General features: G+C 47.4%; 4 protein-coding genes across 4 annotated transcripts; 3 read left to right on the top strand and 1 right to left on the bottom strand.

Moving 5' to 3' along the window:
* Nucleotides 1–75: 75 nt before the first annotated feature.
* On the bottom strand, nucleotides 76–2,179 carry PICMEDRAFT_14460 (hypothetical protein). The gene has a single exon (XM_019160383.1). It carries the CDS (start codon nucleotides 1,936–1,938, stop codon nucleotides 202–204), a length of 1,737 nt encoding a protein of 578 aa, XP_019020058.1. The 5' UTR covers nucleotides 1,939–2,179; the 3' UTR covers nucleotides 76–201.
* A 3,253-nt stretch (nucleotides 2,180–5,432) lies between these two features.
* PICMEDRAFT_29940 (hypothetical protein) lies at nucleotides 5,433–6,512 on the top strand (the record flags this gene model as incomplete). Its single annotated transcript, XM_019162613.1, has 1 exon — nucleotides 5,433–6,512. The coding sequence occupies one exon, from the start codon at nucleotides 5,433–5,435 to the stop codon at nucleotides 6,510–6,512; it is 1,080 nt and encodes a 359-aa protein (XP_019020057.1).
* A 1,667-nt stretch (nucleotides 6,513–8,179) lies between these two features.
* On the top strand, nucleotides 8,180–9,038 carry PICMEDRAFT_14457 (hypothetical protein). The gene has a single exon (XM_019160382.1). It carries the CDS (start codon nucleotides 8,189–8,191, stop codon nucleotides 8,972–8,974), a length of 786 nt encoding a protein of 261 aa, XP_019020056.1. The 5' UTR covers nucleotides 8,180–8,188; the 3' UTR covers nucleotides 8,975–9,038.
* A 231-nt stretch (nucleotides 9,039–9,269) lies between these two features.
* PICMEDRAFT_70534 (hypothetical protein) lies at nucleotides 9,270–10,862 on the top strand (the record flags this gene model as incomplete). Its single annotated transcript, XM_019163667.1, has 1 exon — nucleotides 9,270–10,862. One exon carries the CDS (start codon nucleotides 9,270–9,272, stop codon nucleotides 10,860–10,862), a length of 1,593 nt encoding a protein of 530 aa, XP_019020055.1.
* Between the last annotated feature and the right edge of the window lie 135 nt (nucleotides 10,863–10,997).

Below are 10,997 nucleotides of genomic sequence, written 5' to 3'. Positions count from 1 at the left end.
TGGTTGAGTTACTTACTGGAGTAATAGCAGAGAGCAACTTGTGTGTGGTACCAAAAATTAGAATAAAAAGTAAACCCAATTTTTTGTTTGAAAATATAAAAAAGCTAATCGAAACCATAAAAAAAGATGCCGTTAATATGTAGTAAATGTGAGAGAAAGATGAATGTGATTATACAAACAGCCGAGTCTATATATATCTATTCAGTCGTTTATGACGGTGCCAAAATCAGAACCGAAAGGGTCAAAACTTGATTCGTCGTCAACTAAAAATCCTTTCTCGATGTACCTCTTTTCAAGGACATTTTGCAATTGTAATTGCTTCAATAGAAATGGTTGACTGATTTCAAACACATCAAAAAGTTCACCACTTTGTGTGTGAAACTTTTGTAGTTCCGTGAAAGCGCCTGTGACATTGGGAAGGCCAAACGTATTGTCGTCTAAAGCTAAATTGAGGGCATCATCCATGTACTGATTGCCTGAATAGTAGCACTTGAATTGTGTTAATTCCTCTGTCGCTGTTTCCGGAGTTTCATAGACCAAGTCAAAAGTATTGCTTGGGGAGAAGTCCGTGTCAGGGTATAAAGGTTGGGGAAGTTGATTTTGAGTCAACTCTTGGAGTTGAATTGTATCTTTGAGCAAAAAGCTTTTGCTATAAGTTGGACTCCCACGACTCATGAAGCCAAGATCAGTCGGAGATGTGCATGTGGGTAGTTCTGAGTTCCTGCTCTTGCTATCCAAGAAATTCAAAGGTAGTATCTGTGTAGAGGCATACAATGAACCAGCATTGTTTGAGTCACCAAGAGAAGATAAAGGAGAGCTTGAGTATGTTTCACATTCCAATGACTCTAATTTAACAGCTTCTTCCTTCTCGAATAAAGTTGTAGCAGCAGGTATGCTATTAGTTAAGACTGATGAAGATTTAGAAAAGGTTGCGCCACTTTTGTTGGAGATCAAGGAAGGATTTGCCAGTTTGGCATTGATCACAATTGACTCGGGGTTATTTAGAGCTTGACAGCATTCTTTCCGGTGGGAATATAGAAACTGGAAACATCTATCACCATATTCCTTAGGTGTCACACCGGTCATACCCTTGAAAGTGCGATAAAAATGCCACGGACTTATTCGCGATTTTGCTGCAAGTTCTTTAAAGCCCAAAACACCGCCTCTGCGTCTTTTAGTTCTCAGCTTGCGGTGTTGCATCCAATAGCAACCCTTTTTCACGATATCAGGTGCCCATTGGAGTTCCTCGTTGTCTCCATTTGGGCTACCAGGTTCATTCCCGTTTGAAGATTGGAACCTTTCTTGCATATTTTCAAAATTTTCAGATTCAACCTTGCTGAAAATTTTGTTGTCTAATATATCCTCTCTATGGCCGTGGATAAAATGGACTCCAAAGACAGTTGATTGTGCAGCTAAAGTAATGTGTCTACATGCCATATCTATTCTTTTCAACTGCTCCATGTCTCCTTTTGAAAGAGTTGCTTTGATCGCCGCGTTGGTACTCTCCCCCTCAGAGTCATCCACTTTCAAAAGTCTCTTTTTAAGCTTTGTATTGCTTATGCTTGCTATCTTGCTGACAAGTAGGCTGTCATTGTTGTCCAATAAAGGTGGTACGAACCCTATGCTTTCGTTCACATACTTCATTGTATCTAGTAGCAAATCGAGATTGAGCACGACAAAATTCTCGTTTTCAACGAAGCCGGATCTTAACTCAAGGTTGGGTAAGCAATGCTGGCATAGTTGGTAACCTTTACCTACAGCATTCTCCGTTGAATTTACAAATGTGATGTTATCTGGAGCCTCATTGTTAGGATTCACGTCACAGTTGGGCCTACAACAGGTCTTGGTTTCTTTGTTGCACATGTAGAATTCATCTGCCGCAAAAGGATCTTTGTATTTGAATGCATGCCATTTGGCATGTGCGTCACCGTAGCTCATTTCTGCTAAAAAAATATGGGCCGAAGTGAGCTGCAAGAGCTGTGAGTATCTATCGCTAGAAAATCAGAAGAATATGGTAAAAATGGTGGCAGAGATCTTGGTAACAGTAGCAAGGTGCCCGGAAGAGTAAGGGTAGTTGCGGCGTTCACGCGTTGAAGCCCGGCTAAGCGAAGGGAAACGGGAAAAAGGGGGCAGACTAGTAAAGAACAAAAAGTGGATTAGACCCAACTAATAAGTAAACAGTCTCATCGGTGAATCAACACCGCAGTAGTACGAAAAAAAGAAAGAAAAAGAAAAGACACGGTTTATGTATCAGGTACGAAATTTGTATAATAATTAATAGCGGAGGTCGACCACGCAAGCGTGGTATCGGACCAGAAACTAAAGGGAAACAAAAAAAAAGAAAGGCAGAAAAAGGGAATTGAGACAAAATAATAATAAAAATAAAAATAAAATACATAATGTAATATAATACAACATAGAATAAAATAGAACACTGTAAGTTAGAGCGAAAGTAAAAGTGAAAGGGATCTCTAGAAACTGCTAGTTGATGAGGCATCTTGAACTCTAAGCAGGGTTGGACTTTTGGGGGCAAGCCTTTGACCAGGCTCTCTACAGACGGATGGCAACTAGGGTCTGGCCTACCAGTGCCAGCATGCCACTTCACACGTTCAAGCATGTCCGACTATAATTTTTGCCTGAAATTGAAACGCGTTTCTAGTGCCAAAAGAAGCGTGCATGCGTCATGTAGCAGTAATTAATACTTGCATGAAGGTGGATGTGCGACTAATAGTGCGGCACGGGTTAGGGATTGCAGCTAGTTCGAAAAAAAAAGAGAAACTTTGAAAGAAGATTCAACTTTCGGCGGCGCATCGGGAACGAAAGCGGAAGGCGGGACTAGGCCAAACTAAGTCGGGAAGGACGAGCACCAGGGAAAGGCTTAATTCGTGCGTGGTGCTGCATAATCGATCCGGTAAGCTCACTACCCGTGATAGCCCGCCGCGCAGCATCCACGGCGTCCGCGGCAACTGTGCGGGCGCTCCCGGCCCCTTCTCGCAAACCTCGAGGGGATTGGCTCACTCGCTCGTGCATGCGCACGCGCAAGTGCACCCGCAACTGCACCCGCAGGCAAGTGGTTGGGTATGCGGGCCTCCGTTGCCGACAAGCCTCCGCTGTTTGCGCGTCCAAATGCCAAGCGGGGAAAGGGTCTAGATGCCGGCGTTCGGGTTTGCCAAAAGGGGCATTCTGGAACCTTATTGCCCCCTAACGACTAGCACCCGTTTCCGGTGAGGCATGAGCCGACTAGTGCATGTGCCTTTGGTGCGCACCGTACACACTGTGCGTGTGTGACAAAGCCTGCCAGCAGGCGTGCCAGCCTGTGTCTTTCGCCACGGGGCAAGTGGAACCTGAAACTGAAACCTTATTGGACCACGCCCAGCCTGCTGCGCCTGTGTACACGACGGAAAGAAGCACTGCACTGCGCGGCACAGTGCAGCACAGCGGACTACTGTAGCACAGAAGATCCCCTACCTTCTTTCCCCTGTTCCCTCCCCCTAGTCGCAGTTTGGTGTCAGCTATCTCTCGCTTTAGAGGGTGTGCCTGTCTCGCTCGAGCCGGTGATCCGCAACTCGGGCACCACGCGGGCCGAGGAGGACACGCGGGACGAACGAGAGGAAAAGCAGCAGTGAATTTGCCTCCCCTGCGTGCAATCTGTCTGCAGCTGGCTGCCACCTCCTTCCTTTTTTTCTACCTGCGTATGCAAGCCCGCGTGAATAGGTGAGTGGGTGGTCAACAGAGACGGGGGCGGAGAGCCCGCTGGTCAGCGCTAGAATAACGCTTCTGTTTCTGCCGGCGTGTCACCGAGCGGCTGCTCGGTGATTGGCTGGCGCGCTACTGGCGCCCGGGTTGTTATCAGCACCCCCTCTGTTATTTGACATGCTGCAGCTGTAATTTACGGAGCGCCTACGGCAAGTCCGCCGTTGTTCATGTAGCGAGGATCGGCGCATGTGTCATGCGGTGGTCTACTTTGCTGTTACTACATATGTGGTTGCCATGTCGCTGGAGTCGAGTTTTTCCGTATGTCCTGCAGCCTTTGTTCTTTCAGCCGCAAAAGGGTAAGAGTGACGTACAAACGCGGTCAACTAATTCCGGGATCGTCGCCTGGAGGAAGGAGAGGGAAGGGAACCTAAAAGAGCAGGAGGGCGGCTGCCTAATCGGGGAGGTCCCAATAGACCAAGGATCGGCGCCTCTGGAATGTGGTCTTCTTTTGCTTTAGCAGGCTCAGCTAGGCCACCATCGTGCTGCATGGCCAGCAGGCTTCCCTGCTGCTTGGGTGACGTTGCCGGCGATCCGTCGGAATCGAGAGAGAGCGCTGGTGCGCTTCAAAGACCAAAGGCTGCGGAAGTAGAGCGGAAGGGAGGAAAGGAAGGGAGGAAATGAAGAAAGTGGGACCAGGGAGTGGCAATTCGATGTTTTTGTTTTGTTTTCGGGGTTAGTACTTGTTCTTTCTGATTTGGGCCAGCAGGCGGGGTTTGCAGAGTCCTACGAAAATCAGGGTCCCGAACTACACTCTGGAGCCGTCTGTGTCGGGTTTGTGGAAGCCGTAGCAAATGTGGTGTGCATGTAGAGATGGTGGTGCTTACAAAAGAGTGGCTCGAACCGGGAGTTGGAATTGGAGTTGGCGTTGGCTACATGAATCCGTCTAACCGTGAACTCAGCTTTTCCCCACGCGCCAGAAAGTGGTGAGGAAAAAAAGCACTCCTATTTTTTTCAGGTGCAACAGAAGATTTAGCGCTAATAGAAGCCGACATGAGAGGGCGGACACAAATAGAGGCAACACAGAAGCTGTAAAGTCAGATACAACCCATCAGCACCCACCAGCACCTGTCCATCAAATGTCCAGAAGAGGGACGAGAGGAAGAAACTCCCACCGCTATGAAAGCAGGTACTATGGCGAGCAGCAGAGTGGGCGACAGAGAGCCTACTACGACTACCCAGAAGAGGAATTAACCTCGGAATACGCAGGCAGCTACTACAGAAAGGGAGGGGGTCAGGAGCCGCCGCAGAAACGAGGAAAGTTGCCCACGGGCCCGAAGAGCATGCAGGGGGAACCAGCAGAGGCAGGGTACTACCCAAAGAGGCCCTACGAGGAGGCTGGACCCGGCTCGGGCTCGGCATCGGGCACTGGCTTGTCGAGCCAGTACAAGCGACCACGCGATGCGTCGACGATGTACTCCCAACCGAAGGGCAAGGGCAAAAACGCAGACCCTTACTATAGCTACTACGAAAGATCAGGCAAACCCGGACGAGAAGGTGGCCCTGGTCCTGCACCTGCACTTGGAGGGGACTTTGAAGAGGAAGAAGAAGACATATTCTTGAAGCTATCTGGAGGCACGGAACCGAGGATAGCGTCGTCGGAGCCAAGGACGAATGGCAGAGGGAAAGAGGCAGCACCAGGACCAGCAAAGCCTAGTTCTGTCGTAAGCTTCAAATACATGGTCAAGTGCAGCGTTGTGGGACACGTCCACGAGAGAATCCAGCAAGTGGGCGAAGGCACTTACGGTAAGGTGTACAAGGGGAGGAACCTAATCACGAACGAGTTGGTTGCGTTGAAAAAGTTGCGGCTCGAGGCCGAAAGAGAAGGTTTTCCCATCACCTCGCACCGGGAGATCGGGTTGTTGCAGTCATTTGACCACGAGAATATTGTTGGACTCTCAGAAATCATGTTGGAGAAAAACCAGGTGTTCATGGTGTTCCCGTACATGAACCACGACTTGAGCGGGATCTTGCAGCAAGGGAACATCCAGATCTCGCTCGGTGAGAAGAAGAACATCTTCCATCAACTTTTGAAGGGAGTGGAGTACTTGCACGCCAAGCGCGTTATTCATCGGGACATCAAGGGCTCCAACATCTTGATCAACAACGAGGGCGTCTTAAAGATCACCGACTTCGGGTTGGCCCGCAAGATGAAGAACATCAACGAGGACTTGGTGTCGCCGAACTACACCAACAGGGTCATCACGCTCTGGTACCGGCCTCCAGAAATCTTGCTCGGCTCCACAGACTACAGCCGGGAGGTCGACATCTGGGGGGTCGGCTGCATATTGATGGAGCTCTTCACAAGGAGGGCCATATTTCAGGGTACAAACGAGATCGACCAGCTCTGGAAGGTTTATGACATCATGGGCACAATTTCCACTGAGGACTGGCCGGACGCATACAAGTTGCCGTGGTTCGAGATTTTGCGGCCGAACTACCGAACCGAGTTCCGGTTTAAGGCCAAATTCGGAGCGCTGCTAACGCCGGAATGCTACAACCTCGCTACGTCCTTATTGCAGCTTAACCCAAAGAAAAGACTAGCTGCTGCAGACGCCCTCAAGCACCCCTACTTCAGCGAGGAGCCTCGTATGTGTCCGCTACTCTTTTTGGACACCGTCAAGGGCGAGTGGCACGAGTTCGAGGCAAAGCAGAAGCGGAAGCAACGGCAGAAGCAGCAGCAACAACAGCAGCAACAACAGCAGCAACAACAGCAGCAACAACAGCAGATATCGAACGAAAATGCAGCTGCTAATTAGATGAGAGGCAAAAACACCTCTTGCAGAGGAGGGGACATTAACAGAGAGGCTTTCGGCTGCCGTGCGGTGTTATGTTGTACTGTCCCCAGGCGGTGTCCTCTTTCGAGGCCACCGCGCCTCCCACCGCGTCGTGCACATGCCGGCATTCCCCTTGCGGACGCTCCCCGTGTTTCGGCCGGAACACTGTGTATCTCTATATAGTTGCCGATAACCGGCCCAATGTGTTTATACCGAGAACGGGGACACTTGCCTGGTCTGGCCTGCTCTGCTCCCCGTGGTGATCTCCGGCTGGCTGGATAACGCTCTGACCTCACGTCAGCTCTGAGAGCTGGTTTGCTCTTATCTGCTGTATTTGCGTGCCGGTTGGTGGGTGGAGCCAGTCTATCTCTGCGTCTCGGATCCTGGCAGACCTGCAAGACGGGCATCTGTCTGTGTAGAAGAAATACACAACTAATTTCTCACTTATGAAGAAACTCATTTTGCTGCTCGAGCTGGCCTTACTTCTGGTGTGGTGCTCCTTGCCAGGCGCCGACGCCGGTTTTTGGAAGCCGAAGTCAACAAACGGGGCCAGCAGCGTCGGGCTCGGCGGAGACGTCGATAGCAGTAGTGGGAGCAGCGGCATCAGTAGCAGTAGCAGTAGTAGTGTCGCCAGAGTGAAAGTCGGTAGCAACAGTAAACACCGTACGGCCGCATCCAACATTTTTGGAGACGGGGATAGCACAGGAGAGAGCACAACAGACACCAAAAACAGTGTACTCTCTTTACCCGTCCTGCATAATTTGAAATACACTGTTCCATACTCTTTTGAAGAATGCGTAGAGGACCTCAGACAGATCCTGACAACGTTGCTTACAGATGTCGGCAGTTTCGGTACCACGAGCAAAGAAAAACATGCCAAGGCAGAAGCCAAGGCAGACGCCAAGGCCAGAGCCAAGGCAAAGGCAGGTGGAAGGTTTGACTATCGCTTGAGCGACTTTGCAAGCCAGGCCATAGAATTGTGCTCTCCCGAATCCCATGACACCCTATTTGACAATCTCCAGAGCGAAATAGGGTCTGGAAGGTACCCGCAGACTTGTGTGGTTCTGGTGAACTCGGCCCAGGGAAAGCAAGCCGTGGCAGCCGATCCGGAAACTGATTGCTTTGAGCTTCTAATCCGTATCGAACAGCAGCTCAAAAACAAGCATCTTCTCAAGGAAAAGCTACTTTCCACCACAGAGGACCGGTTAAAGGCCGTGCCTAAACAGGCACGTTTGCAAAGTAACCGCAGCCCCTCTCTTGTTCAAGTCGGAGGAGCCAGAAAAACAAACCAGATGGGAAATAGAGTAGAAAAAAGTAGAACACTACTTACCTCTAGTGGCCGCCTTATCAAAGAAGCTGACTCTGAGATGGATGTTGGCTTTGCTACCATCACCTTGCTCAAGACTTTGTTCAGGGTGACAAATAAACCTACCACCATCCATAGTACGGTAACGAAGACCGAAGTCAGCAAGTCGTTGGGCACCGTTACCACAACAAAGACACAAACTAGTGTGTCTACCTCAACCACACTAGTGAAAAGCGTTGCCTCGGTGACGGACTTGCTTGTGGAAGTTACAGTGACGACTGAAACTGTTGGCAAGAAAACTTTAATGCAATGGGAAACTTTCACAACGACAAAGACAGTTAACCGTCCATACATGCTGACAGACCTGCCCATTCTCAAGCAGGATGTTCCCCTGGTTGAGGCAGAATATATCCCGGGCCGAAGAACACTTACCATGGAGACAACCATGACAACATTGATGACGACAACTAGTCGACTTATGTTGGTTTCTAGAATATGCCATGCGGTGACCAGGTTCGGGATAACATGCCCTACAATCCCAGCATCTAGTAGTAGCAAAACTAGCTCTAGCTCAAGCAAGAGCGAAGTATCAAAAACAACGACAACAACTACGACAACCGACATTACGACAAGCACCTCTTCCACTATCACTACTAAGACTAAAACAACTGCTAAAACAACTACAAAAACAATGACTGCTACCAGGTGGGAGGAAAAAGAGCCTTGTGACGATGATGAACATCCCGACTACCCTCATCACCATCCTGTTCCTCCAAAGAATGAAGATGATTGTGACGACGACGATTTTGATGATGATGATGATTGTGATGATGATGACTACTATTATTTCCAGGACAGTCACGACTTTGTTGAGAAATATGCAGTCGAATTAGCCCTTCCTATGGCAAACACCAAACCTAAGCGCCCTCGTATTACCAGTGAATATAACAACACAAAAATTGTGGCCGCTTCTCTAGATCCAGACTACGACGATTTGGGCCAAAATAATAGTCACTTTCGTCAATTCAAAAATTATTCTGGGAGTTACAAAAGTGTCGAGAACAAATCAGCACATTTCCTTTCGTCAATGTTCCTCAATGCTCTGTTCGCATTACTCATACTGGTGATTATCGTGTGACGAAGACTGCTTTTCAATAGGTTTGTAATATAAATAATTAAACAAGAGTTAATATAAAAAAGAGTGTAGCTTTGTCGTTAAACAACCTCATCAACTCACACATTTTGCTGATGTAATCACCGCCATTTTTTCTATTCTTCCTGGAAACTCGTGAACTTTCATGGGTTAAAAATTTTTCTTTGCAGCAGTGAAGTATGAGAGAAGGAACCTGGGGAAGTCCGCCATTTAGGAAAGACGTGCATTTCAAGAACAGCAAAGCTTTATTCAAAATAGAAAATACATCATAACAACCAAAATGGCCACTATCGGTATTGCTTTTGGTAACTCCAGCACTTCTTTTGCAACCATCAAGGACGGCAAGGTTGACGTTATTGCAAACCCAGATGGTGAAAGATTCATCTCCTCTGCATTATCCTACGTCGATGGTGACGAATATCACGGTCAGCAAGCACTTGCACAACTTGTCAGAAACCCACGTAGCACAATTGTCAACTTCAGAGACTTCATTGGTGTTCCATTCTCTGATATCAACGATGAATACTCCAAGTACGCTGCTCATCCAGTTGAATTCAACGGTAAGGTTGGATACGAAATCAACGGTAACAAGCTTTCCATCGACGAAATCGTGAAAAGACATCTCAAGCAAATCAAGAACGCAGCTGAAGACTATTTGGGACAGTCTATTGAAAGTACCGTCATCACAGTTCCAACCAATTTCTCCGAAACTCAAAAAGAAAACCTTGTCAAAATCGCAGCAGATGCAGGACTGAAGGTTTCCCAGTTGATAAACGAACCATCTGCCGCATTATTGGCACACTTGTCCAACAAGGAACAGCTTTTAGAAGATAAGCTTTATGTTGTTGCTGACTTCGGTGGTATTAGATCAGATGCCGCTGTCGTTGCTGTCAGAGGTGGTATCATGACCTTGCTAGCAACTGAACATAGCACAAAGTTGGGTGGTGCTGAATTGGATCAATCTTTGATTGACTTCTTTGCTGCTGACTTCCAAAAGAAATTCAAAGCCGATGCAAAGAAAACTGAAAAATCTTATTCTAAATTATCAGCTGCTGCTACGATTACCAAAAAGACATTGTCTAATGTCCAAACTGCAAATGTCTCTGTTGACTCCCTCTCTGATGGTTTTGACTACATGTCTTCTATCAACAGATTGAGATTCGAATTGGTTGGTAGAAAAGTCTTTTCTGAAATGACACAATTCATCGAATCATTGGTCAAGAAGGCAGGATTGGAAACTTTGGACATCGAATCCGTCTTGTTGGTCGGTGGTACATCTAATATTCCAAAGGTCGCAAACACCCTAGCACTTGTTTTCCCAGAATCTACTGAAATTTATGCACCTGCCATCGACTCCAAGTTGCCAAATCCAAATGAGTTGAATTGTAGAGGTGCAGCAATTCAAGCTTCTTTGATTGCAGGTTTCGATGCTGAAGAAATCAAGGAATCATTAGAACCGGTTGTTGTCAACACCGAGCACATTCAAGCTCCAATTGGTATCAAAGATGCCGAAGGTAAATTTACCACCATTTTGCCAAGAGAAACTGCATACCCAATTAAGAAGTCCATTTCTTTCATCGCTGCATCCGACAACGCTGAAATTGAATTTTACGAAGGTAAGCGTACCATCAAGGAGACTGTTGTCGAACCAGAACAGTATTCTGATGATGAAGAAGACGAAGAGGAAGAAGAACCGGAAGTCATCAGGGAAGTTGAATACGTTCCAGGTACTTTACTTGGCAAGATGGTTTTGAAGGGCGCTGAATCGGGAAAGAAGGTTGATGTCATTGTTCAAATCGACAGAGACGGAAAAATGCGTTTGACTGGTAGATCTGGTGACGTTGTTGTTAAGGGTGAAGTCTCTCAAGCTTAAGCGAGTTGACTCAAGTGTAACAAAAAAAAGCTATCTCTATCTTCATACTATTATAAATCTACCTCTAAAATCAATAACAAAGTGTAAAAAGTTAATTCAAATCCAAACTCGAGTTGACACGCCAGCCTTAACATT

This window comes from Pichia membranifaciens (assembly GCF_001661235.1).
Source record: "Pichia membranifaciens NRRL Y-2026 unplaced genomic scaffold PICMEscaffold_1, whole genome shotgun sequence".
Lineage (NCBI taxonomy): Eukaryota > Fungi > Ascomycota > Pichiomycetes > Pichiales > Pichiaceae > Pichia > Pichia membranifaciens.
This window is presented reverse-complemented; position numbering and strand designations above follow the sequence as displayed.

Coding starts and splice junctions, on each gene's coding strand:
- PICMEDRAFT_14457 (XM_019160382.1), top strand. CDS start 8,189: ATGCTGACAGACCTGCCCATTCTCAAGCAGGATGTTCCCCTGGTTGAG.
- PICMEDRAFT_14460 (XM_019160383.1), bottom strand. CDS start 1,938: ATGAGCTACGGTGACGCACATGCCAAATGGCATGCATTCAAATACAAA.